The sequence below is a fragment of the Bos taurus genome, chromosome 5 (genome assembly GCF_002263795.3).
Source record: "Bos taurus isolate L1 Dominette 01449 registration number 42190680 breed Hereford chromosome 5, ARS-UCD2.0, whole genome shotgun sequence".
NCBI lineage: Eukaryota > Metazoa > Chordata > Mammalia > Artiodactyla > Bovidae > Bos > Bos taurus.
In genome coordinates this window covers 55,515,433-55,541,541 of record NC_037332.1, presented here as the reverse complement: position 1 = coordinate 55,541,541, position 26,109 = coordinate 55,515,433, and the positions used below count along the sequence as shown (strand labels likewise).

Genomic DNA, 26,109 nt, shown 5'->3' with positions numbered 1-26,109 from the left:
GAAAAAGCCAGCTTAAAATTAAATATTAAAAAAACTAAGATCATGGCATCTGGCCCCATTACTTCAAGGCAAATGGAAGGGGAAAAGGTGGAAGCGGTGACAGATTTTCTCTGCTTGGGCTCTATAATCACTGTGGATGGTGACTGCAGCCATGAAATCAGAAGACGACTGCTTCTTGGCAGGAAAGTTATGATAAACCTAGACAGTGTGTTGAAAAGTAGAGACATCACACTGCTGACAAAGATCCATATAGTCAAAGCTATGGTCTTCCCAGTGGTCACATACGGTTGTGAGAGCCGTATGGTAAAGAAGGCAGAATGCCAAGGAATTGATACCTTTAAACTGCGGTGCTGGAGAAGACTCCTGAGAATCTCTTAGACAGCAAGGAGTTCAAACCAGTTAATATTAAAGGAAATCAATCCTGAATACTTATTGGAAGGACTGATGCTGAAGTTGAAGCTCCAGTATTTTGGTCACCTGATATGAACAGCTGACTCACTGGAAAAGACCCTGTTGCTGGGAAAGATTGAGGGAAGAAGGAAAAGAGGGCATTAGAGGATGAGATGACTGGATGGCATCACCGATGCAAAGTCCAGGAACTTGGGCAAACTCCGGCAGATGATGAGGGACTGGGAGGCCTGGACTGTTGCAATTCATGGGTTCGAAGAGTCTGACACAACTGGGCGACTGAACAACAACAACAACATAACGGTCTAGTTTTCCATATTTGTATATTTTAGTTCTCTAACTACATTAGAGCTAGTTGTGTGGTCCTGGATAAATTATTCAGTTTTGTTGAGCCCACTTTCTTCATCTGCAAAATATACTAATATTTATTTTGCAGGGTTGTGGTAGGGATAACAAATAACATATCTCAGCTTAATAAAAAGTAGCTTTTTTCGTATAGCTTTAGCAGTCTATGTACATAGGAGGTGTTCATAATGTTATGTTTCATGTGAATGAGTAATCTGAGCATCTCAATGAATTTAGTTATTTATTGAGCACCTTTGACACATAGGTACTGTTCTTATTCCTCAATATCTCTTGAATCTTTATGATTTAGATACCTTTCTTACATAAATCATATGCTCCTCTCAACCTCAAAAGTTCTCTTATGTTTCTGCTGCCATGCCTGGCACATCATAGAAGGTGCTGAATAAATGTTGAGCTGAACTGAGTGAATTTAGTGGAAAAAGAGAAACACAAGTTAGTTAAAACCTGTCAGGTATTGATGAAGCCATAATAGGTACAAAGTACTTTGTACATTGGGAAATCAGGAGAGATTAATTTTGATTAAGGTATCTGGGAATGCCCTGTGGATTAGGTAGATTTGATCAGGACCTGGAATTCAAGGACTGAGGGTGTGTGTGTGTGTGTGTGTGTGTGTGCACGCTCAGTTGTGTCCAACTCTTTGTGATCCATGGACTGTAGCCCACCAGACAGTGTCCACAGGATTTCCCAGGTAAGAATACAGGAGTACATTGCCATTTCCTTCTCCATAAGGACCGAGGATGAGGGCTTAAGGATGGAAGTATGAGTTAAGGCTTGGAGGTATAAGTTAAAATGTTGTGTTTTGTTATGTTGATTAAAAAATTAATAGTTGATCTAAGAAAGAAATGGAAATTTAATTTGAGACAACCTGAGGTTTATAACCTGGGAGACAGTCTTTCAGAAAGCTGAGGACTGCCCCACCCCTTAGAGGTCACAGCACAGTTAGAGAAGTTTTTGAGATAAAGGGTTATACATCAAATGAATTATTGACAGAAGGAAGGTTATCTCTCAAGGAGTTATAAAGTAGTGGATCATCCTGACACTATACAAGATTGAGAAGGACTATAAGCTCTGGTTAATGCAGATGCACAACACACTCTAAGGGGGAGGGAAAAGGCCCGATCCGGCAGAGAAAAAATTTATGTTTAAATTATTCTTGTCTTGCTATAAAATATGGATTTATTTCATCAATTAGAGTTATTTTGGTGGCAAAAAAAGAGGGTGGGCGAATGGCCTAAATGAGGCAAAATAAAAAAGGAGTTTGGTCTTATATTTTGAGGACTTTAGCGTGACCAATCGTTATAATTGCAGTTTTCAAATGTTTCCGGGAAACAGTGCTTTCAATATGGCTTGGGGCGTCAAGAGAGAGGTGGACCAGAGACTGCAGTTAGCCTGCTGGTGGACAAAGCAGGAAGTCGGAAAATGGCAAAAACCTTCACGGGGAGAAGGGTATTTAATGGCCAGCACTGGTCAGGAGGTAAGGAAGGAGTGTGCACGAGGAAGCGAGGCTGCGGAACAAGGCTTGTGAGGATCGCACAAGGTCGCCGAGGAACAGCGGCGAAGCCCACAACAGGCCGGCTGCATTCTGCGAGAGTACAGGCCTGCTCAGCCAGCTGGCGCCTGGCCCCGCCCCTCTAGGCCTGCCCAGGAACCATCGCCCCGCCCAGCACTCGCCGCCCCGCCCCGTTACCGTCGCCCCGCCCCGCGCTTCTTGCCCGGCACTCCGTCTGTGTCCCTGGTTGCAGACCCCAGCCACTGAACGTCCTTGGCCCCGCCCAGAGACGGCGGCCGGGCTGGCGCCGGTTCGACCTGGCAGAGGGAGGGCCTGGGCGGTGGGAGGGAGGTTACCTTTCCCTCTCTCGCCCTCCGTCGCCCGAAGCGGGAGGAAGAAGCCGCGGCAAAGTCCGTGGGCGGCATGGCAGAAGCTCCGGATGAGCGCGAGCCGGGCTCCGTGGCAGGGGAGCAGCTGCAGCAGCAACACGTCGGGTGCCAAGTCTTCTCCGAGCGGCTGGCTCAGGGGAAGCCACAGCAGGGGTTCCTCTCCAGTTTCTTCACCAACAACCAGAAATGCCAGCTTATGCTCTTAAAGACGTTGGCCACAAGTAGGAGCCTTGACCCGGGGGCTGGGCGTCTGCAGGGTGGGGTCTGAGACCGGGCGGGCAGGGAGGGGCCTCCGCACCCCTCCGCTAGGGGGCTCCGGGTTCGGCTCAGGTGTGGCGGGGCCGGGTTCTGGCCCCAGGGGCAGAGTTAAGGCAGATTTGGCATCGTGGGGTGGGTGTGGGGGGCTGAGCCTCAGAGAAGGCGCTGAGGCCCTCTTCAGGACTGTTTGCTTGTGGCGTGAATGAGGAGTCGGGTTAGGAGTTAGCCCTTTCCGTGACACTCTGACAGATCCTCTCATTTCATAGGTAAATTGTGCATTAATATGGGGACTGGAGAGTCCAGGTGAAGCAGAGTTTTAAAGAGCTACGTTAATTAAAGCATACTTGCTGAAACCGCGCAACTCAGATGGGATTTGAGCCCAGCTAAAACTCAGATTGGGACTTAAGCCCTGCAGGCTGGGACCGGAACCTTCTGTCTTTTAAATGCAATCGCACACCTGGTCTCAGGAAGTTCAGGTTCTTTATGTCTCACTGCAGTAGGAGTTGAGCAGGAGGCAAAATGATAGGTAAGAAGTAGATTTATTGAGAGAGATACAAACTGCATAGACAGTGTGGGCTGTCTCAGAAGGGAGGCCCTGGGAGATCCGTGTACCATAGACAGAAGGTGGTCTGTCTTAGGTGGTGAGGGTGGCCTGGATATATGGGCTGGTTAGTTTTTATGGGCTGGATAATTTCATAGGCTAATGAGTGGGAGGATTATTCCAACTCTTTTGGAGACAGGGTGGGGATTTCCAGGATTGGGGCCAGAGCCCACTGTTTGGCCTTTTATGGTTAGCCTTGGAACTACTGTGCCATGTGTCATTTAGCATGCTGACAAATTAAAATGAGTATATAATAAGGCTCAAGATCTACTGAAAGTTGGATCTTCTGCTGTCTTGGGCCTAATTGGTTCTAACCATTTTATGTCATGTCCACACAGCTCTGTCATTCTCTAAGGGTTGTGTCCTGCCCTCTTTTGTCCTGGCTCACTGCTGCTGGCAGTGCAAAGACAGTTTTGCAGTCCTACTCTTTGTTGAAAGGGGTTCTTAACCTTCATACACGGATGGGCTTCAGAATGTGGAAACTTCTGATATGTACTACGAAACTCCTGTTTGTATGCTCCTAAGGGCATTTTTCTGGGGAGAGAGTTCATAGCCCCATGATGTTCTGAGATGCCCATGAACCTGAAAAGGTTAAGAACCATTGCTGTGGGTTACATAGGGACACCATCTGCTGACCAGTTTCTAAATCCAGGGACATTGCACTAGAGATTCTTAATTTTTTTACAAGGCCCTAGACTTCTGCTTTATTGACTATGCCAAAGCCTTTGACTGTGTGGGTCACAATAAACTGTGGAAAATTCTGAAAGAGATGGGAATAGCAGACCACCTGATCTGCCTCTTGAGAAACCTATATGCAGGTCAGGAAGCAACAGTTAGAACTGGACATGGACCAACAGACTGGTTCCAAATAGGAAAAGGAGTATGTCAAGGCTGTATATTGTCACTCTGCTTATTTAACTTCTATGCAGAGTACATCATGAGAAACGCTGGGCTGGAAGAAGCACAAGCTGGAATCAAGATTGCTGGGAGAAATATCAATAACCTCAGATATGCAGATGACACCACCCTTATGGCAGAAAGTGAAGAGGAACTAAAAAGCCTCTTGATGAAAGTGAAAGTGGAGAGTGAAAAAGTTGGCTTAAAGCTCAACATTCAGAAAACAAAGATCATGGCATCTGGTCCCATAACTTCATGGGAAGTAGATGGGGAAACAGGGGAAACAGTGTCAGACTTTATTTTTTTGGGCTCCAAAATCACTGCAGATGGTGACTGCAGCCATGAAATTAAAAGATGCTTACTCCTTGGAAGAAAAGTTATGAGCAACCTAGATAGCATATTCAAAAGCAGAGACATTACTTTGCCAACAAAGGTCCGTCTAGTCAAGGCTATGGTTTTTCCAGTGGTCATGTATGGATGTGAGAGTTGGACTGTGAAGAAGGCCGAGTGCCGAAGAATTGATGCTTTTAAACTGTGGTGTTGGAGAAGACTCTTGAGAGTCCCTTGGACTGCAAGGAGATCCAACCAGTCCATTCTGAAGGAGATCAGCCCTGGGATTTCTTTGGAGGGAATGATGCTAAAGCTGAAACTCCAATACTTTGGCCACTTCATGCAAAGAGTTGACTCATTGGAAAAGAGTCTGATGCTGGGAGGGATTGGGGGCAGGAGGAGAAGGGGACGACAGAGGATGAGATGGCTGGATGGCATCACTGACTCGATGGATGTGAGTCTGAGTGAACTCGGGGAGTTGGTGATAGACTGGGAGGCCTGGCGTGCTGCAGTTCATGGGGTGGCAAAGAGTCGGACACGACTGAGCGACTGAACTGAACTGAGACTTCCCGAGTTTACTTTAGATCATTAAGAGAATCAAAGACAAACTTGTTTGTCCCAAAACAAGACTACTGTTTTATGGCTGGCCAGTGACAGTTCAAAAGTCAACCACTCAGTGAGTTTTCCATCCTTCTTGAGATTACCTGCATCTCCAGGAATCAGGGGAGGAGAAAGGGGAGTAGAGGGGAATGATGACATTGTGTTTACTTTGCAAATATGTATCAAATGCCTCCTAGATTCTGCTTTGGGCAAATACAGAGAGTAGTTGGGACCCTGCCTTTAAAATGTTCCAAAGTGGAATGCAGTGAAAAGGACATGGGCTGCAGATTTAGAAGTGGGTTTAAATTTTGATCCCTTTCCTTGTTACATATGGAAGAGTGATTTAACTCTCTGATCCTGTCTGTCTTTATCAGGGAAAGGAAAAGGGAGTTGGGAAGGGGTGAAAGTACCTCTTTTGGGGTTGTTGTGAGGAATAGGTTTTATAAGTTTAAAGAGCCAGTGTATCAGGAGCTGAATAAAGAAACTGTAGCTGTTTTTTACAGTGGAAGAGCCAAAAAGTGGAGCAAGAGTTGAGATAGGAAGTGAGAAGGGCCAGGTGCTGAACTTGAGTCCCAGTAGGAATTAACCTGCTTCACCCTTCCAAGGGGAAAGCTGCTGGAGAACCTGTTAGTGTATTAAAGCATCAACCTGCAGCTTTAAAATCCTATCCCTGGGATGGGTGTGATGAAAGAGATCAGGCCTCAAGGGAGACATTTGTTTTATTTTTCTCCAAAGCACATCCATTCTAAATACTGTAGGTCCTTCTTTGAAGAACCAAACCAATGTGCTCCCAGCAATTTTTTTTTTTTTTTTAAAGAGGACACTGGACTTTTGAACCCATTTCAGTTCTGTAAAACTCTCAGGTGCTTCAGTAATACTGCACTTAGTATGGTGCCTGATACTTGATATACACTAAGTAGAATTTATTAATAATAATTGTTTTACTGTTAACACTCTTTAAGAGGGGTCAGGTTAGAAAAGCAGTAACCAGTACCTAACTTTCTCATCCAACAATACTTTTACTTACCTGTTTTTTGCTTTCAGCATTTGAAAACCTTAATATCTTTTTTTTTTTTTTTGCTTACGTCATGTAATTTGCTGTGCATTTATATTCTCAGACAGGACATCTATGTGAAAAGTTGATGTTAGAGGCACTTGGGTTCCTTATATTTTCCGTAATTTTAACAGGCTCATAGATTCTTTAGAAGCGGTGGTGGGGGGCTCCGGAGTTGTCTAGGCCTTTTCACCCCCATCACTGACCAGAAACCTCTGTGCCATCAATTGACCAGAGTGTTTTAGAGCTCTGTTGGAACAGGTTATCTTTGAAGCCCTTTGAGGCTACCAGGCCCTTGTATCGACTGCTGTAATTGTTGGAAAAACCTTTTCTCATGCCGAGTTGAAATGTGCTCCATGTAACTTCTGCCCTTTGGTCCTTGTTCTGCTCTCTGAAGAAATGTTGGCAGAATCTATTCCCACATGACACCCCTTCAGATACTTGAAATTATTGTGGCCTTAGTTAAATCTTTTTTTTTTTTTTAACTTTAATCTTTTTATTTTGTATTGAGGTATAACCTATTAACAATGTTGTGGTAATTTCAGGTGGACAGCGTAGGGACTCAGCCATACATTTACATGTATGCATTCTCCTCCAAACTCCCCTCCCACCGAAGCTGGCAAGTAACAGTGAGCAGAGTTCCATGTGCTCTACAATAGGTTTCTGTTGGTTATCTATTTTAAATACAGCAGTGTGTACATGACCTTCCCAAAGTCCCTAACTATCCCTTCCCACACCCCCACTCTGCCCCACAACCATAAGTTTGTTTTCTGTCTGTGAGTCTCTTTCTGTTTTGTAAGTTCATCTGTATCGTTTCTTTTTAGATTCTATATGTAAGGGATGTCATATGGTATTTCTCCTTCTCTAACTTCCTTTACTCAGTATGACACTCTCTAGGTCCATCCATGTTGCTGCAAATGGCATTATTTCATTCTTTTTAGTGGCCGAGTAATATTCCACTGTCTATATGTACCACATCTTCTTTATCCATTCCTTTGTCAATGGACGTTTAGGTTGCTTCCACGTCTTGGCTCTTGTAAACAGTGCTACAATGAACATTGGGATACATGAATCCTTTTGGAACATGGTTTTCTCCAGATGTGTGCCCTGGAGTGGGATTGCCGGGTCATGTGGTAGCTCGATTTTTAGGTTTTTAGGGAACGTCTGTACTGTTCTCCATGGCGGCTGTAGCAATTTACATTCCCATCAACGGTGCAGGAGGGTTCCCTTTTCTCCACACCCTCTCCACCATTTGTTGTTTGTGGATTTTTTGATGATAGCCATTCGGACTGGTGTGAGGTGATATCTCATTGTAGTTTTGATTTGCATTTCTTTAATAGCTAGAGATGTTGAACCTCTTTGCATGTGCCTGTTGGCCATCTGTATATCTTCTTTCTCCTTTCCAAATCTACAAATCCCTTTCTTGCTTCCTGTGGAACAAAGCCCTGAACTATTCCAGTCACCTTCCCCTGTGGAACAGCTTTGGTTGGCAGGCCCTGTTTAGAGTGTGGTACTCAGAATGGGATGCTGTGTACAGATGAGGGCAGACCACAGTGGGGCCACTTACTGCCTTCCTCTAATCTGGATACTGTGCTGCTGTTCATTTCTGTGGCTATGACCACAGTCATGTTGGTATATTTTGTACATGTCTTTTGGTATATATTTTAACACATTGTGTTTGAGCATTTAACTGAGAAACATTTGATATTATCTAAGATGCTTGATGGAACATTTTGGTATTTCTGTGAGTGTTTCATTTCATTAAAGACCTGCTGTTATGTTAATTTAAGCTTATCTTTTTGTATTTATTTTTTAATCAATTTTAAGATATTAATATTACTTAAATTATTACTAATTACTGATTAGTGTTACTTAAAATTAGATATTAGTATTACTTCACTAAGATTTGAGAGGTATTTTTTTCTTTTATAATATTTGGATAATTTAATTGCTGCTGTTTTTTTCCAATTACCATATGTAATTGAATCAATATCTTTCTAGATCCATATGTCAAACTTCTACTTGATGCCATGAAGCATTCAGGTTGGTAAGTAAATCTTTTTAAAGTACTCCTCTATATTCTGACTGCTGAAAACAAACCACTCCTTTCTCCCCCATCCCCCACAAACTGGAACTACTTCGGATTTTTCACTTCAGGCCACAAAGCCCTTTCCATATGGTAGGTGGTGCTGGTGGTGGTTGGCCGCATTCTCTCCAGGCAGGCCTTGTTCTCTCCGGACCTCTTCTGCCCTAACTCCACATCTCTGGCTCCACCATTCACCTCAGGTATTTAGTAAAGACAATACTAAAAATCTTTATCGTAACTAATTACCAAACCTGGTTTTTTCACTATGCCAGTCTCAGCATTATCCTTAATAGAGACGAAGTCTCAGTTTGTTATGCATGCAGTAGCCTTCCGGGTGTTGTTCAACTTTGAGGGGATCAGAAAAAGTGACTTCTGAGCTCCCCTTCTTAACATTCTGGCCCGAGGGCAGAAACCCCAGCATATTTCCAATGTGGTCTTCATTAGTCGAGCCAATGCTTTATGGACTCACGGCCTAGCATTTGAACTGGGATCGATTTTGCAAAGACAGTTTCCTTATTTTACAGACGAGAGAACTAAGTGCTGAAGGTGTTCAGGTGCTTTCCCGAGGTGTCCTGTGTGGCAGTGGTGGAGATGTGGGTGATCCGGGTCTCCTGGCCCACGGCTGTGCCCCATGGACACTGCTTCTGGACGTGGTCTCTTTAATCCATTCTTGCCTTCTAGTGCTGTTAACAAAGACAGACACTTTTCTTGTGAAGATTGTAATGGAAATGTCAGTGGAGGTTTTGACTCTTCAGTGTCTCAGGTAGGCGTTTTACCCAGTTGTTTTCTTTCCTCCAGTTCTCCTCATGTTTGCTGAGTGCCTTCCACATGCCAGGCATTCTACTTGGTAGACTTTGTGCAGGATTAAAAAAAAATGAGTTAGTGGCGATTCTGACCCTTAAGGTCCTCACGTCTCACAGGGGAGACAAGACATGAATGCAGACAATGATAGAATTTGAGGCAGGTTAAATTCTTGGAGGTGGGTGTGGTTACCATTGGGGATGTTGTGCAGTTCAGCTGCTATATGGTGGGAGGCTTTGAATGTCAGGATTAAGAGTTTCATCTTTACACAGTGGGAAATGATGCATCTTTGAGAATTTTTGATAAGGAGAGTGAGTTTTCTCATCTGTAATATATGGGTAGTGATTGTATTTATCTCACAGAACGGTTCTGAGAATTAAATGAGATTTCTCTTGTAAAGTACACTCAAGTCAACATGCTAGTTTTAAGTCAGTGGGGCGTTCTGACAGAGTCTCGAGGTGGTAGATGGATATGTCATGTGATGAGGGTAAATATAAGTGTTGTATGTCACTGATTCCATCATGAGTATATAACACACTTAACTACATTTAATTGTTTCCTGCTAGGGGACGTTATGTGTATTTTGGTTATTTATAGCTGTTGCAGGGAGATCATGGAAAGAGCAACATAGCAGAGGGGTGAGGTGTCTGAGTTTTGGACTCAGATAGACTTTGAGTTCAAATCCTTATTCCCCTGCTTATTAGCTGTGGGGCTTGGGCAAGTTATTTATTTTATTCTCAGTTTCCTCATTTGTAAATTAAAAAAATTAATTTATTTATTTTAATTGGAGGCTAATTACTTTACAATACTGTAGTGGTTTTTGCCATACACTGACTTGAATCAGCCATGGGTGTACATGTGTTCCCCATCCTGAACCCCCCTCCCACCTCCCTCCGCATCCCAATCCCTCAGGGTCATCCCAGTGCACCAGCCCTGAGCACCCTATATCATGCATCGAACCTGGGCTGGTGATCTGTTTCACATACGATAATATACATGTTTCAATGCTATTCTTTCAAATCATCCCACCCTCACCTTCTCCCACAGAGTCCAAAAGACCGTTCTTTACATCTGTGTGTCTTTTGTTGTCTCGCATATAGGGTCATTGTTACCGTCTTTCTAAATTCCATATATATGCATCAGTATACTGTATTGGTGTTTTTCTTTCTGACTTACTTCACGCTGTATAATAGACTCCAGTTTCATCCACCTCTTTAGAACTCATTCAAATGCATTCTTTTTAATGGCTGAGTAGTATTCCATTGTGTATATGTACTACAGTTTTCTTATCCTTTCCTCATTTGTAAACTGATAACTGTAACACCTATAGCTCTCCAGGTGGGTCCTGGTGAGTTCATTCCCTTTTGGGGTTAAATAGAGTACACCTTTTGAATCTTCATCTTATTTCTCAGCAGTGTTATACACAATTGGGAACTCTTTTTCTTTTTAATTAAAATTTTTGTTGTGAAGTAACTCATTCATACAGAAGAATAACAAACCTATATGTATGCTTTAAGTCATAATAATAAAATTAACATCTGTATAACTGCCACACAGATTTGAGAAATAAAACCCTGCTGGGACTTTAGAAGCCTGTGTGTCCCTTCTTGGATCATAGCCCCCCTTCCTTATTTTTGACTTTCGTAATAATCATTCCCTGCTTGTCTGAATGGTTTTAACATCTATGTATATAGTGAAACATTGTGTTGTGTAGTTGCCTGCTTTTAAAAAAGTTTAAAAAAAAATTATTTATTTGGCTGCACCAGGTCTTAGTTGTGGTAAGTGAGATCTTTCATCTTCATTGCAAAATGTGGGGTCTTTAGTCATAGCACGTAAAACCTTTGGCTGTGGAATGTGGGATCTAGTTCCCTGAACATGGATCAAAGCCCGGACCCCTGCACTGGGAGCGTGGAGTCTTAGCCACCGGACCACCAGGAAAGTCCTTTGTTGCCTGCTTTTAAGCTTTATATATACTTGGGGTCATATGTAATACTCTGTCATTTTATGGAATTATACAGGATATAGTCCTCTGTAACTTAATTCTTCTGTACAACATTGTGAGATTCTTCTGTCTTGTATGCATCCCTGGTTTATTTAGTGTCACTGTTGTGTATATTATTCCAAATCAAATCCCTTATGATTATACAGTGGAAGTGAGAAATAGATTTAAGGGCCTAGATCTAATAGATAGAGTACCTGATGAACTATGGAATGAGGTTCATGACATTGTACAGGAGACAGGGATCAAGACCATCCCCATGGAAAAGAAATGCAAAAAGGGAAAATGGCTGTCTGGGGTGGGGTGGGGGGGCTTTACAAATAGCTGTGAAAAGAAGAGAAGCGAAAAGCAAAGGAGAAAAGGAAAGATATAAACATCTGAATGCAGAGTTCCAAAGAAGAGCAAGAAGAGATAAGAAAGCCTTCTTCAGCAATCAATGCAAAGAAATAGAGGAAAACAACAGAATGGGAAAGACTAGAGATCTCTTCAAGAAAATCCGAGATACCAAAGAAACATTTCATGCAAAGATGGGCTCAATAAAGGACAGAAATGGTATGGACCTAACAGAAGCAGAAGGTATTAAGAAGAGATGGCAAGAATACACAGAAGAACTGTACAAAAAAGATCTTCACTACCCAGGTAATCACGATGGTGTGATCACTGACCTAGAGCCAGACATCCTGTAATGTGAAGTCAAGTGGGCCTTAGAAAGCATCACTATTAACAAAGCTAGTGGAGGTGATAGAATTCCAGTTGAGTTATTCCAAATCCTGAAAGATGATGCTGTGAAAGTGCTGCACTCGATATGCCAGCAAATTTGGAAAACTCAGCAGTGGCCACAGGACTGGAAAAGGTCAGTTTTCATTCCAATTCCAAAGAAAGGCAATGCCAAAGAATGCTCAAACTACCGCACAATTGCACTCATCTCACACGCTAGTAAAGTAATGCTCAAAATTCTCCAAGCCAGGCTTCAGCAATATGTGAACCGTGAACTTCCTGATGTTCAAGCTGGTTTTAGAAAAGGCAGAGAAACCAGAGATCAAATTGCCAACATCTGCTGGATCATGGAAAAAGCAAGAGAGTTCCAGAAAAGCATCTATTTCTGCTTTATTGACTATGCCAAAGCGTTTGACTGTGTGGATCACAATAAACTGTGGAAAATTCTGAAAGAGATGGGAATACCAGACCACCTGATTTGCCTCTTGAGAAATTTGTATTCAGGTCAGGAAGCAACAGTTAGGAGTATGTCAAGGCTGTATATTGTCACCCTGCTTATTTAACTTCTATGCAGAGTACATCATGAGAAACGCGGGACTGGAAGAAACACAAACTGGACTCAAGATTGCCGGGAGAAATATCAATAACCTCAGATATGCAGATGACACCACCCTTATGGCAGAAAGTGAAGAGGAACTAAAAAGCCTCTTGATGAAAGTGAAAGTGGAGAGTGAAAAGTTGGCGTAAAGCTCAACATTCAGAAAACGAAGATCATGGCATCCTGTCCCATCACTTCATGGGAAATAGATGGGGAAACAGGGGAAACAGTGTCAGACTTTATTTTTCTGGGCTCCAAAATCACTGCAGATGGGACTACAGCCATGAAATTAAAAGACGCTTACTCCTTGGAAGGAAAGTTATGACCAACCTAGATAGCATATTCAAAAGTAGAGACATTACTTTGCCAACAAAGGTCCGTCTAGTCAAGGCTATGGTTTTTCCAGTGGTCATGTATGGATGTGAGAGTTGGACTGTGAAGAAGGCTGAGTGCCGAAGAATTGATGCTTTTGAACTGTGGTGTTGGAGAAGACTCTTGAGAGTCCCTTGGACTGCAAGGAGATCCAACCAGTCCATTCTAAAGGAGATCAGCCCTGGGATTTCTTTGGAGGGAATGATGCTAAAGCTGAAAGTCCAGTACTTTGGGCACCTCATGCGAAGAGTTGACTCATTGGAAAAGAGTCTGATGCTGGGAGGGATTGGGGGCAAGAGGAGAAGGGGATGACAGAAGATGAGATGGCTGGATGGCATCACTGACTCGATGGACGTGAATCTCAGTGAACTCCAGGAGCTGGTGATGGACAGGGAGGCCTGGCGTGCTGCGATTCATGGGGTCGCAAAGAGTCGGACACAACTGAGCAACTGATCTGATCTGATTTGATGTCTGTAGTAGAGTTTACTCTCTCTAATGTCATTTCCAACTGTATTGTTATAAGCAATGCTGCTGTGAATTCCTCACTTTCTCTCCTGAAGCACACAGGCAGGAGTTATTATAGGGTCTCTGCCTAGAGTGGATTGCTGGCTCATATCTCATGCATTCACTTGACTTGAATAGCTAATGCCACTTTTCTTGCCATGGTTTCCGGTATGCAGCACTCCTGCAGTTGCTCCTTTGGTAGCTCAGCTTTCTGTACCAGCCCTTAAATGTTGAGGTCCCTTAATCCAGAGTGTTACAGCCCCTTCTTTTTTTTCCGGCACTCTGCCAAGGTGATCTTATTTGTTTTGCTAGGTCAGAACTCTGTCTTGAACTCCACATCCGTAGAGCCAAGTGTTCACTGCACACCTACACTTGCAAGTTTTAAAGGCATCTCAGACCTTACATGTCCAAATCCAAACTGATGATTTTTACCATCCTCCATCTCCACCCAACCTGGTCTTTTAGTTTTGCATATATCAGTGAATGGTACCACCATCCATCCTATTACCCAAGCTAGAACTTTAGGGGTCATCGTTGATACCTCTGATTCCCTTCTCCTTTTCTATCCAGCACCACATTTTGTGCAATCTACCTCCTAAATACCTTTTAGGCTTCCACCACCCTAGCTCGGGCACTATTATCTCTTGCCTAGAATACTTTATTCTCATTCAGTTAGTCTCTCTGCATCCAGTTTGGATCATCTTATGCCTGTTTTTCCAACTGTGGTCAAAAGGATGAAAGCAAAATAAAACACCCCCTGTTTCACTGTTCCCTGTCAGTGACTTCCCATTGCTGTCAGGATAAAGAGTGACTTGGCCCTGATGACCTCACCAGCCCTACCTCATGCCTACCACCTCCAACTTTGTGCTTCAGTCCTATAGGCCTACCTTCACCTTCTCAAACATTCTTGTCCTTCAACCCTCCCCCTACCCTATGCATGTATTATTCTCTCTCTGGAATGCTCCCTTCCCCTCTCCTCCAATTTAACTCCTGTTCATCCATCCATTAGATCCCAGTTTTAACATTCCTTCTGCAGAGAACCACTTCCCAACTCTGCAGATCAGGTCTGGTACTCGATTGTATGTACTCATAACAGCTGTTATTGCATGTGCTCAAGCATTTTGGTAAATATTTGATTAATTTCTATCTCCATTTGTAGACTGTAAATCTAATAGGTCTTGATAAATATTAGTTGAATAAATGAATGCTGAATGAATGTATATAAAATACCTGGGACATGTCCCAGTGTCTGGCACATAGTAAGTACGGAGTAAGTAGAAACTATTATTATTAGGACCCCTCATGTCTTTGTTATTCTTATAGGGTCCTCCTGTTCAGTGTGCTGTTGGCTTTTTGCACTTCTTTCTGAAGGTCTTTCTGAGGACTTTTCCTGGCAATTCTAGTAGAATGGGACAGTGTGGTCATGCATTGTTGATTCATTGCTCATTCAGAAATTTGATAAGAAGCATTTTACATATATTCTCATTTAATTCTCACAGTTTTATGAGGTAGGTAATATAAGTCATCTCCTTTTAATAGTTGAGGAAACTGAGGCACATAAAGCTTAAGAAACTTGCCCAAGGTCACTGACTTAGTAAGGAGTGGGGCTGGAATTTGAATCTCTGCCTCATTCCACCGTCCATGGTTAAATATTATTAAGAATCCAAGACAGGCTGGTGCAGTCCACCCAGCGAGGATGGTATGTGAATAAATATCCTTAAACTAAGTGCTGTACAGTCCAAGGAGAGGAGAGCCCTTGGGGAAGGCTTCCTGGCATGTATGGAGAAGACTGGGCCTTGATGGTGGGGTGGGTGTGGGCTCGATAGAGAAGAGTAAGTGAGGCTTTCCATGCAGTGAGCCCCCTCAGGTGAGAGTGAAGGTGGAATCTTATGAAATGAGAGTAGCTCTTAGAAATAACTGAACTTCTCTCATTTTGGTGCCTCTTAGATTGTTCTGTGTCAGAATAATATCCGTAATCAGGCCCATATGAACAGAGTGGTCACCCACGAGCTCATTCACGCGTTCGATCATTGTCGTGCTCACGTCAATTGGTTCACCAATGTCAGACATTTGGCCTGCTCTGAGGTAAGTTTTGTTGTAGAAGATACTTTCCCCCACCCTGAACATTGTGTGTTTGAACACTTTATTCAAGTATGATTTCTTTAAACATATTTGTTTTCTTGTTATAATTCCATGTCGGTCTTCGATTTCCATTTTTAACTATTGAATACCATTTTTGTCTTAAATGTAACCTTTAAATCCTAATAGGAAAAGGAGTACGTCAAGGCTGTATATTGTCACCCTGCTTATTTAACTTATATGCAGAGTACATCATGAGAAACACTGGGCTGGAAGAAGCACAAGCTGGAATCAAGATTGCTGGGAGAAATATCAGTAATCTCAGATATGCAGATGACACTACCCTTATGGCAGAAAGTGAAGAGGAACTAAAAAGCCTCTTGATGAAGGTGAAAGAGGAGAGTGAAAAAGTTGGCTTAAAACTCAACATTCAGAAAACAAAGATCATGGCATCTGGTCCCATCACTTCATGGGAAATAGATGGGGGAGCAGTGGAAACAGTGTCAGACTTTATTTTTCTGGGCTCCAAAATCACTGCAGATGGTGACTGCAGCCATGAAATTAAAAGACACTTACTCCTTGGAAGGAAAGTTATGACCAACCTAGATAGCATATTCAAAAGCAGAGACATTACTTTGCCAACAAAGGTCCATCTAGTCAAGGCTATGGTTTTTCCTGTGGTCATGTATGGATGTGAGAGTTGGACTGTGAAGAAGGCTGAGTGCCGAAGAATTGATGCTTTTGAACTGTGGTGTTGGAGAAGACTCTTGAGAGTCCCTTGGACTGCAAGGAGATCCAACCAGTCCATTCTGAAGGAGATCAGCCCTGGGGTTTCTTTGGAAGGAATGATGCTAAAGCTGAAACTCCAGTACTTTGGCCACCTCATGCGAAGAATTGACTCATTGGAAAAGACTCTGATGCTGGGAGGGATTGGGGGCAGGAGGAGAAGGGGACGACAGAGGATGAGATGGCTGGATGGCATGACTGACTCGATGGATGTGAGTCTGAGTGAACTCTGGGAGTTGGTGATGGACTGGGAGGCCTGGTGTGCTGCGATTCATGGGGTTGCAAAGAGTCGGACATGACTGAGCAACTGAACTGAACTGAAATCCTAATAATAGTGATTTGACTATTATATGACTATGACTAATTATAATATAAAAAATATAAAAAAAACATTTTTTCCTATGGAATAAACATTTCTTATAAAATTTATATAAACATTTACTGAAGGCTGTATGCCTAACACTGTTCTGTTTGTGGATTCTTATTTAATCTTCACAACAATCCCTTGAGGTGTAGATACTGTTATTCCCATTTTATTTATGTGAAAAGTGAGGCATTTGTTTAGATACCATGGTTAGTAAGTGGCAGAGGTAAGATTACAATCAAGGTTCTTGATGGGTTTGCTGTGCTGCCTTCCACAGGTAAAGTTGCTAGCTTTCCGTAGAATAAAACAGTTCATTTCAAAAATGCAACATCAGTTCAGTTCAATCAATCATGTCCGATTCTTTGTGACCCCATGGACTGCAGCACGCCAGGCTTCCCTGTCCATTACCAACTCCAGGAGCTTACTCAAACTCATGTCCATTGAGTTGGTGATACCATCCAACCATTTCATCCTCTGTCATCCCCTTCTCCTCCCACCTTCAATCTTTCCCAGTATCAGGGTCTTTACCAGTGAGTCAGTTTTTCGCATCAGGTGGCCAAAGTATTGGAGCTTCAGCTTCAGCATCAGTACTTCGAATGAATATTCAGGACTGATTTCCTTTATGATAGACTGGTTGGATCTCTGCAGTCCAAGGGACCCTTAAGAGTCTTCTCCAACACCACAGTTCAAAAGCATCAATTCTTTGGCATTCTGCTTTCTGTATAGTCCAACTCTCACATCCATACATGACTGTTGGAAAAACCATGGCTTTGACTGGACAGACCTTTTGTTGGCAAAAGTAATGCCTCTGCTTTTTAATATGCTGTCTAGGTTTCTTCCAAGGAGCAAGTGTCTTTTAATTTTATGGCTGCAGTCACCATCTGTAGTGATTTTGGAGCCCCTCAAAATAAAGTCTGTCACTGTTTCCATTGTTGCCCCATGTATTTGCCATGAAGTGATGTGACCAGAGGCCATGATCTTAGTTTTCTGAATGTTGAATTCTAAGCCAACTTTTCCACTCTCCTCTTTCACTTTCATCCAGAGGCTCTTTAGTTCTTCTTCGCTTTCTGGCATAAGTGTGGTGTCATCTGCATATCTGAGGTTACTGATATTTCTCATGGCAATCTTGATTTCAGGTGCTTCATCCAGCCCAGCATTTCGCATGATGTACTCTGCATATAAGTTAAATAAGCATGGTGACAATATACAGGCTTGATGTATTCCTTTCTCGATTTGGAACCAGTCTGTTGTTCCATGTCCAGTTCTAACTGTTGCTTCCTGACCTGCAAACAGATGTCTTGGGAGGCAGGTCAGGTGGTCTGGTATTCCAATCTCTTGAAGAATTTTCCACAGTTTGTTGTGATCTACACAGTCAAAGGTTTTGACGTAGTCAGTGAAGCAGAAGTAGATGTTTTTCTGGAACTCTCTTGCTTTTTCTGTGATCCAGTGGATGTTGGCAATTTGATCTCTGGTTCCTCTGCCTTTTCTGAATCCAGCTTGAACATCTGGAAGTTCACGGTTCATGTACTTTTGAAGCCTGGATTGGAGGATTTTGAGCATTACTTTGCTAGTGTGTGAGACGAGTGCAATTGTGCGGTAGTTTGAGCATTCTTTGGCATCACCTTTCTTTGGGATTGGAATGAAAACTGACCTTTTCCAGTCCTGTGGCCACTGCTGAGTTTTCCAAATTTGCTGGCATATTGAGTGCAGCAGTTTCACAGCATCATCTTTCAGGATTTGAAATAGCTCAACTGGAATTCCATCACCTCTACTAGCTTTGTTCGTAGTGATGCTTCCTTAGGCCCACCTGACTTTGCATTTCAGGATATCTGGCTCTAGGTGAGTGATCACACCATCATGGTTATCTGGGTCATGAAGATCTTTTTTGTATAGTTCTTCTGTGTATTCTTGCCACTTCTTAAATCTTCTGCTTCTGTTAGGTCCATACCCTTTCAGTCCTTTATTGTGCCCATCTTGCATGAAATGTTCCTTTGGTATGTCTAATTTTCTTGAAGAGGTCTCTAGTCTTTGCCATTCTATTGTTTTCCTCTGTTTCTTTGCATTGATCACTGAGGAAGTCTTTCTTATCTCTCCTTTCCATTCTTTGGAACTCTGCATTCAAATGGGTATATTTTTCCTTTTCTCCTTTGCCTTTAGCTTCTCTTCTTTTCTCAGCTATTTGTAAGGCCTCCTCAGACAACCATTTTGTCTTTTTGCATTTCTTTTTCTTGGGGATGGTCTTGATCACTGCCTTCTGTACAATGTCACAAACCTCTGTCCGCAGTTCTTCAGATACTCTGTCTATCAGATCCAATCCCTTGAATCTATTTGTCACTTCCACTGTATAGGGATTTGATTTAGGTCATTACGTGAATGGTCTAGTGGTTTTTCCTACTTTCTTCAATTTAAGTCTGAATTTGGCAATAAGGAGTTCATGATCTGAGCCACAGTCAGCTCCCAGTCTTGTTTTTGCTTACTATATAGAGCTTCTCCATCTTTGGCTGCAAAGAATATAATCAATCTGATTTCGGTGTTGACCATCTGGTGATGTCCATGTGTAGAGTCTTCTCTTGTGTTGTTGGAAAAGGGGGTAGTTCTCTTGGCAAAACTCTATTAGCCTTTGCCCTTCTTCATTCTGTACTCCAAGGCCAAATTTGCCTGTTACTCCAGGTATCTCTTGACTTCCTACTTTTGCATTCCAGTCCCCTATAATGAAAAGGACATTTTTTTTGGGGTGTGTGTTCTAGAAGGTCTTGTAGGTCTTCATAGAACTGTTCAACTTCAGCTTCTTTGGCATTACTGGTTGGGGCATAGACTTGGATTACTGCGATATTGAATGGTTTGCCTTGGAAACGAACAGAGATTATTCTGTTGTTTTCGAGATTGCACCGAAATACTGCATTTCTTTTGTTGACTGAAAAGGCTACTCCATTTCTTCTAAGGGATTCTTGCCCACAGTAGTATATATAATGGTCATCTGAGTTAAATTCACCCATTCCAGTCCATTTTAGTTCACTGATTCCTAAAATGTCAATGTTCATTCTTGCTATCTCCTGTTTGACTACTTCCAATTTACCTTGATTCATGGACCTGACATTCCAGGTTCCTATGCAATATTGTTCTTTACAGCATTAGACTTTACTTCCATCACCAGTCACATCCACAACTGGGTGTTGTTTTTCTTTGGCTCTGTCTCGTCATTCTTTCTGGAGTTATTTCTCCACTGTTCTCTAGTAGCATATGAGCACCTGCCGACCTGGGGAGTTCATCTTCCAGTGTCCTATCTTTTTGCCTATCTTTGCCTATCTTTTATGGCGGAGTAGAAGGATGTGTGCTCATCTTCTGTGAGAACTCCAGAATTACAACTCGTTGCTGCACAACTGTTGACATGAGAATGCCCACCAAAAAATATACCCCATGTCCAAGGGCAAAGGAGAAGCCCCAGCAAGACGGTAGGAGGGGCCACATTGCATTAGGAATCAAACCCCATACCTGCCAGAGACACTTGGCGGTCTCAAACAAAACCTTGTGCACACCAGGAGACTCCACAGAGACTGAACCAGACCAGCCCCTGAGTGTTTGCATGTCTTTGCTTGGAAACCTGCCTTTCTTCAAGATTCATGTCAATCATTGTATGGCCTGGGAGAACTCACTTTGTGCCAGTGTTATCTCAAAATGCATGTTGTGGGTGAGGGGCCTGGTGCCAATCTCTGAGTTTTGAGACATTTCCTTTCTCTCATCTGCAGCCTGCTAGTAGCTATATAGGATTCCCTGGTGGCTCAGACGGTAAAGAGTCTGCCTGCAATTCGGGAGACCTGGGTTTGATCCCTGGGTTGGGAAGATCCCCTGGAGAAGGAAATGGCAACCCACTCCAGTATTCTTGCCTGGAAAATCCCATGGACAGAGGAACCTGGCAGGCTACAGTCCATGGGGTCACAAAGAGTCGGACATGACTAAGCAACTTCACTTTCACTTTCAAGATGATATTAAATGTTTGAGTGTGTCCTGTGGTGTTTGAGTGTGTCCTGTGGAGGTACAGGGCAGCAGTGGCCTGCTGCAGGAGCAGGGGCTCTGGGTGCAGCAGCCCGGGGTATGGCATAAGCCCTCTTGGAGGAGGTTGCCATTAATCCCATCATAGAGCCGCCAGAACTTAACACAGGACTGGGGAAACGGACTCTTGGAGGGTACAAACAAAACTTTGTGTGCACCAGGACCCAGGAGAAGGGAGCAGTGACCCCACAAGAGACTGACCCAGACTTGCCCATGAGTGTCCAGGAGTCTCTGGTGGACGCGTGGGTTGGCGGTTGCCTGGTACAAGTGCAGCACTTAGTGCAGCAGTGCGTGCAGGGGACCTTTTGGAGGAGGCCGCCATTATCTTCCTTACCTCCACCATAGTTTTGGCCTCAGGTCAAACAACAGGGAGGGGACACAGCCCTGCCCACCAACAGAAAATTAGATTAAAGGTTTGCTGAGCATGACCCCGCCCATCAGAACAAGACCCAGTTTCCCCCTCAGTCAGTCTCTCCCATCAGGAAGCTTCCATAAGCCTCTTATCCTTATCCATCAGGGGGCAGACAGAATGAAAACCACAATCACAGAAAACTAATCAAACTGATCACATGGACCACAGCCTTCTCTAGTTCAATGAAACCATGAGCCATGCTGTGTTAGGCCACCCAAAGTGGATGGGTCAAGGTGGAGAGTTCTGACAAAACATGGTTCACTGGAGAAGGGAATGGCAAACCACTTCAGTGTTCTTGCCTTGAGAACCCCATGAACAGTATGAAAAATACAACATAGGAAGATATTTATTATTACCTTCCTATGTGGATTGGATTGCTTTCAGAAATACATACATATATGCTCCTAGAAAGACATTTGTATTTCATGCTTGCATTTCATTAATTGAAGAGTGCAATGTGCTGAGAAGCTAAAAAAAATTAATATAAATTTCAAGCTTCTATTTCATAACTTAGATTATTTTCTCTTTCCCTTGAAATTAATAAGCAGCCTCACTGCATCTGATTATAACTCATATGATTTGGAAAAAAGACTGAAACCTGAGCTTTTGAATATTTCTTTCTCTTGGGTGTTACAAGAATGAATGCCTGTTAGCTAGTTAAAGTGTGTTAAGTGCTTTGAGCTCCTCAGAGGAATGAAGCTATGTTATTATAGGAGTAACAGGAAGTGGGCTATCTGATTGCAGTGAATGAGCAAAATTGTGGCCAGGCTGGCTATAGAATGTGGGTAGTTCCACAACTATTTCACATATTAAAGCTGCTTTTCAGATTAGGAAATGGCAACCCACTCCAGTATTCTTGCCTGGAAAACTCCATGGACAGAGGAGCCTGGTGGACTACAGTCCATGGGGTTGCAAAGAGTTGGAAAACATGACTGAGTACATACACAAAGCTGCTTCTTACCTTAAAGATACAGCAAATTAGAAAATATGTGCTAACTTCAGGCTAACTTCCAAACTGGTCATATTCATAGCATGACCAGTTTGGAATGTTCTTGATTCTTGTACCCATTAATTTTTCATAGGCCAATTGAGGCCTTGGAGGAAGGTCATGAACTTACATGGGTTTAAGGGAAGGTACGGGAGAGTTTCAGGGGTTTGGGCTAGGAGGCCTGGGAGGTTTGTGTGCCTGAGTGTCTTAGGTACTGTTCTGTTTTATGAGCATGTTGAAAATCAGTTTGTAGGTCTTTGGAAGAACGCTTTCTTGAGTCCTTTTGGTCATTGCTAGAAGTGAGAACAGAGTATCTGTAAAGATTGTAGAGACCATAATCTTTAACTCAGAAGTCCAACTCTGACTTTTGGTTCCAAAAGAAATTAGTTCTGTCATTAAGGCTCCAGAGAAACATTTTGAAAATTCCTTTTGAATAGGTGATTCCCCCCATATATTTGGTGTTTTGTAGCATAGCTTATAGTTGTCTTTTTTTTTTTTAAATGCTTTTCTGGATTCAGTAATTATTTGTTTCTTTATTGGTTGTGCTGGATTTTCGTTGCCATGCCGTCTTTTCTCTAGCTGCAGCCAGCAGGGGCTAAACTCTACTTGTGGTGCACCAGCTTCTCATCGTGGCGGCTTCTCTTGTTGCAGAGCATGGGCCTCAGCAGTTATGGCACAAAGGCTTGGTAGTTACGGTTTCTGGACTCTAGAGCACAGGCTCAGTAATTGCGGCGCATGGGATTAGTTGCTCCACGGCATGTGGGATCTTCTTGGACAAGGGATCGAACCCATGTCTCCTGTATTGGCAGCAGATTCTTTAGCACTTAGCCACCAGAGAAGCCCTTTGCTCTTTTTCTTAAGAACTTCGTTAAGTCAGTAGCGTTGAAAAAATCTTACAGGTACTCTGTCCTCAGAAAAATATGCCAATTTTATATTATTTTATAATAAAAAAATCAGTTGATATAAGGTGTAGAGCACAAATGCTTACTTTCTTTTTGTCTTCTTTCTGTCTTTGTGACAGGTTCGAGCTGCTAACCTTAGTGGAGACTGCTCATTTTTAAATGAAATATTCAGGTTGCATTTTGGATTAAAACAACACCATCAGGTAAAAACTAACATATGAAATCGCTTAACTGTCAAGAGTGCTATGAGTGGAAATAATGCATAGAAAAATGAGAAGTACATTTAGTATTTGAAATGTGAAAGAACTATTATTTGAACAGAATACAACATTTATATCACTTAAGCCAACAGAGGGAATTCAGTTATGTTTTTATAATTATGGGGAAGCTCTGTGACTGGGAGATTTTCACAGTGAAAAGAGCTATGATATCTCGCATGGGATCATTTTGGACGGGGGTAGATAATGAATAGAAATGAAATCACATCCTGTCTTACTTCTATTCTAACAGTCCTGGACTTCTGTTTTCAAACTATCATTGTTCTTGAGACAAAAAAGTAATACCTGTGAGAACAGAGACTGCATTTCAGCGCAGTGTGTATTAATGCACCTTTATAAAGGCTGTGTGATGTGACAGCAAAGCTTTGGATCGGCACAGACTTAATTCTGAAGAACTGAGCTGAGAGATTTTGTACACAAAACAAAATGAAAACTATAGGCCAGATCAGTCCTGCTGGAAAGCTTTTAAGGTCACCGATAAATGGACATGGGGAGAGGAAATTTAGAACTGATGGACTGGTGAAGAATGTGAGCAGTTCTTCCACAGCAACCAAGGGGCTCTGTGTCCACACTGAGAGAAAGGCTGGTCAGAGCTTTTCTATGGGAAGAGGTTGCTGGACCAGTATGTGACGTACATGGGTATCAAGATAACAGTTTCAACCAGATGTAGAAAGGACAGGCTTGGAACAACAACAGGAAGGTCCTTGGTGGAGTAACTCAACTCAGCTCTGGGGAGGAAGGTGGAATGTCACAGTGAACTAAGAGAAACTGTGAACTCAGTGAATGGGAGTCAGAAGGCAAACCTGGGGCCTGGGAAGGGTGACTGAGCAGATAAGGCTGTTACGCTTTCAGCCTGTGTCAGGTCCACTTGGTGATGTGCCACTGACTTGTCCTGAGCCACATGGCATCTGTGCCCTCCAATCCCTGCTCTTCTGGTGAAGTCAGCTCAGGCAGCATTTGAATGGGCCATGTGTTCTGGCTCTCAGTGGAAAGAGCGGAAGCAGGGTACACTCAGCACATCCCCAAGAAGAGGCTAATGCATATAAGGCATGTGATCCGGGGCCGAGAGTCTTTGAAAGAAATCTCTCCTCTTTTTACTTTGGGTTGGAAGTAGCAGTGGATGAATACAGCGGGCAATAGGATGAAGATAGGTGGAGGCAGTGGGAGAACAGGCCTAGCTTTTGTACAGTGTGTGCCCAAGAAAAAAGTTGTTTGATTTTTTTTCCCCCCTGAAAAATTAGAAAACCTTCAAATTTTGTGTGTGGTTTCCTGTTGCCTTCAGGGGAGATGCCCCTGTCAAAGGAAAAGTTATCTAGCAATGGTCAGCTATGAAAAATTGAGAGAGAGAGGCACAGCAGTATATTTCAGATTTATTCAAGTTAAAAAAAATTCAACCAGAACCTTATTTATAGACTTTTTTTTATGATTTTTCAAATTGGGAGTTACTGTTTAGCAGATATTTCCTAGAACTTATCATCATTGGGAAAGATAAGAAGGGAGGAGAGGAGATCTTTCTTATACCTAAATAATTTTAGATTGAGCTAAACATGCTCCATAATTGCATCTTTATTTTTTGGACTGATAGAAATGAATAAAATAACATGAGAGAAAATTAATTTTGACCGTGGTTCAGACCTTTTGTGAAGTGTTACTATTTCATGAGTAAATTTTCATTAACGCTATATACTTTCTTGCTCCTTAGACTTGTGTGCGAGACAGAGCCATTCGTTCTATCCTGGCTGTTAGGAACATTAACAAAGAAGTAGCTCAGAAAGCTGTTGATGAAGTTTTTGAGTCTTGTTTCAATGACCATGAACCTTTTGGAAGGATCCCTCATAATAAGACCTATGCAAGATATGCTCATAGAGACTTTCAAAACCGGGATCGATACTACTCAAATATATGAAGAAAATGATATTTTATACTATAGAGCTTCAGTGATCATGAAGAAAGTATGGTTCCTAAGTGGACAAACATAAACGATCAATTAAATACAGGGAAGACACAGAAGATGCTGATTCTAACATCAGAAAAAGTAACTGTGGTGAGAAATGAAATTGCCTTAAACGCAAAGGCAACCATTGTATCTTTGCGGCTTGGATCTTTATTTACCAGTTGGTAAATAAAGCAAATAAATTGTTCATTTAAAATTTTCTACAATATACTTGTTATTACTTGTGTTTTGTTTTTATGATAGTGATTTGTTTTTATTATATGTGATTATTTTAATACTTGATTATGAAACCTGTGAAGTATGCCCTTGTGTGATGTGTATGAATTCTTTGGAAAAATGTCTTCAGATTCTCCGTCCATTTTTAAATCAGGTTGTTTGTTTTTTGATGTTGAGTTGTATGAGTTTTTGTATATTTTTAAAGTAACCCCTTATCAGATATTATTTGCAAATATCTTCTCCCATTTAGTAGGTGACCTTTTCATGTTGTTGATGGTTTCCTTTGCTATGCAAAGGCTTTTTAGTTTGATGTCCCTTCTGTTTATTTTTGCTGTTCTTTTGCTTGCCCGAGGAAACATATCAAAACAAAAATTACTAAGGGTGATGACAAAGAGTTTACTGCCTATGTTTTCTTCTAGAAGTTTTCTGGTTTCAGGTCTTACTTTAAGTCTTTAAATTCATTTTGAATTTACTTTTGTGCTTTGTGTGAGAAAATAGTCCAGGTTGATTTTTTTTTTTTTTTTGTATGTAGTTGTTCAGTTTTCCCAGTACCATTTATTGCAGAGACTGTCTTTTCCTCAATGTATATTCTTGCTTCCTTTGTCATAGGT

At 42.3% G+C, this 26,109-nt stretch overlaps 1 protein-coding gene across 4 annotated transcripts; it reads left to right on the top strand.

Moving 5' to 3' along the window:
• Positions 1 to 2,502: 2,502 nt before the first annotated feature.
• ATP23 (ATP23 metallopeptidase and ATP synthase assembly factor homolog) lies at positions 2,503 to 25,492 on the top strand. Of its 4 annotated transcripts, none has more exons than NM_001205490.1 (6): positions 2,503 to 2,873; positions 8,394 to 8,439; positions 9,160 to 9,241; positions 15,417 to 15,554; positions 23,170 to 23,253; positions 25,031 to 25,492. In NM_001205490.1, exons 1-6 carry the CDS (start codon positions 2,687 to 2,689, stop codon positions 25,232 to 25,234), a joined length of 741 nt encoding a protein of 246 aa, NP_001192419.1. In that variant the 5' UTR covers positions 2,503 to 2,686; the 3' UTR covers positions 25,235 to 25,492. The 4 variants fall into 4 exon arrangements, with proteins under 4 accessions (NP_001192419.1, XP_024847439.1, XP_024847438.1 ...); XM_024991670.2 differs by lacking the exon at positions 2,503 to 2,873 and adding an exon at positions 8,550 to 8,678 and having other exon boundaries at positions 8,409 to 8,439; positions 25,031 to 25,488; XM_024991669.2 differs by lacking the exon at positions 2,503 to 2,873 and adding an exon at positions 8,550 to 8,678 and having other exon boundaries at positions 8,409 to 8,439; positions 9,003 to 9,241; positions 25,031 to 25,488.
• Positions 25,493 to 26,109: the final 617 nt, after the last annotated feature.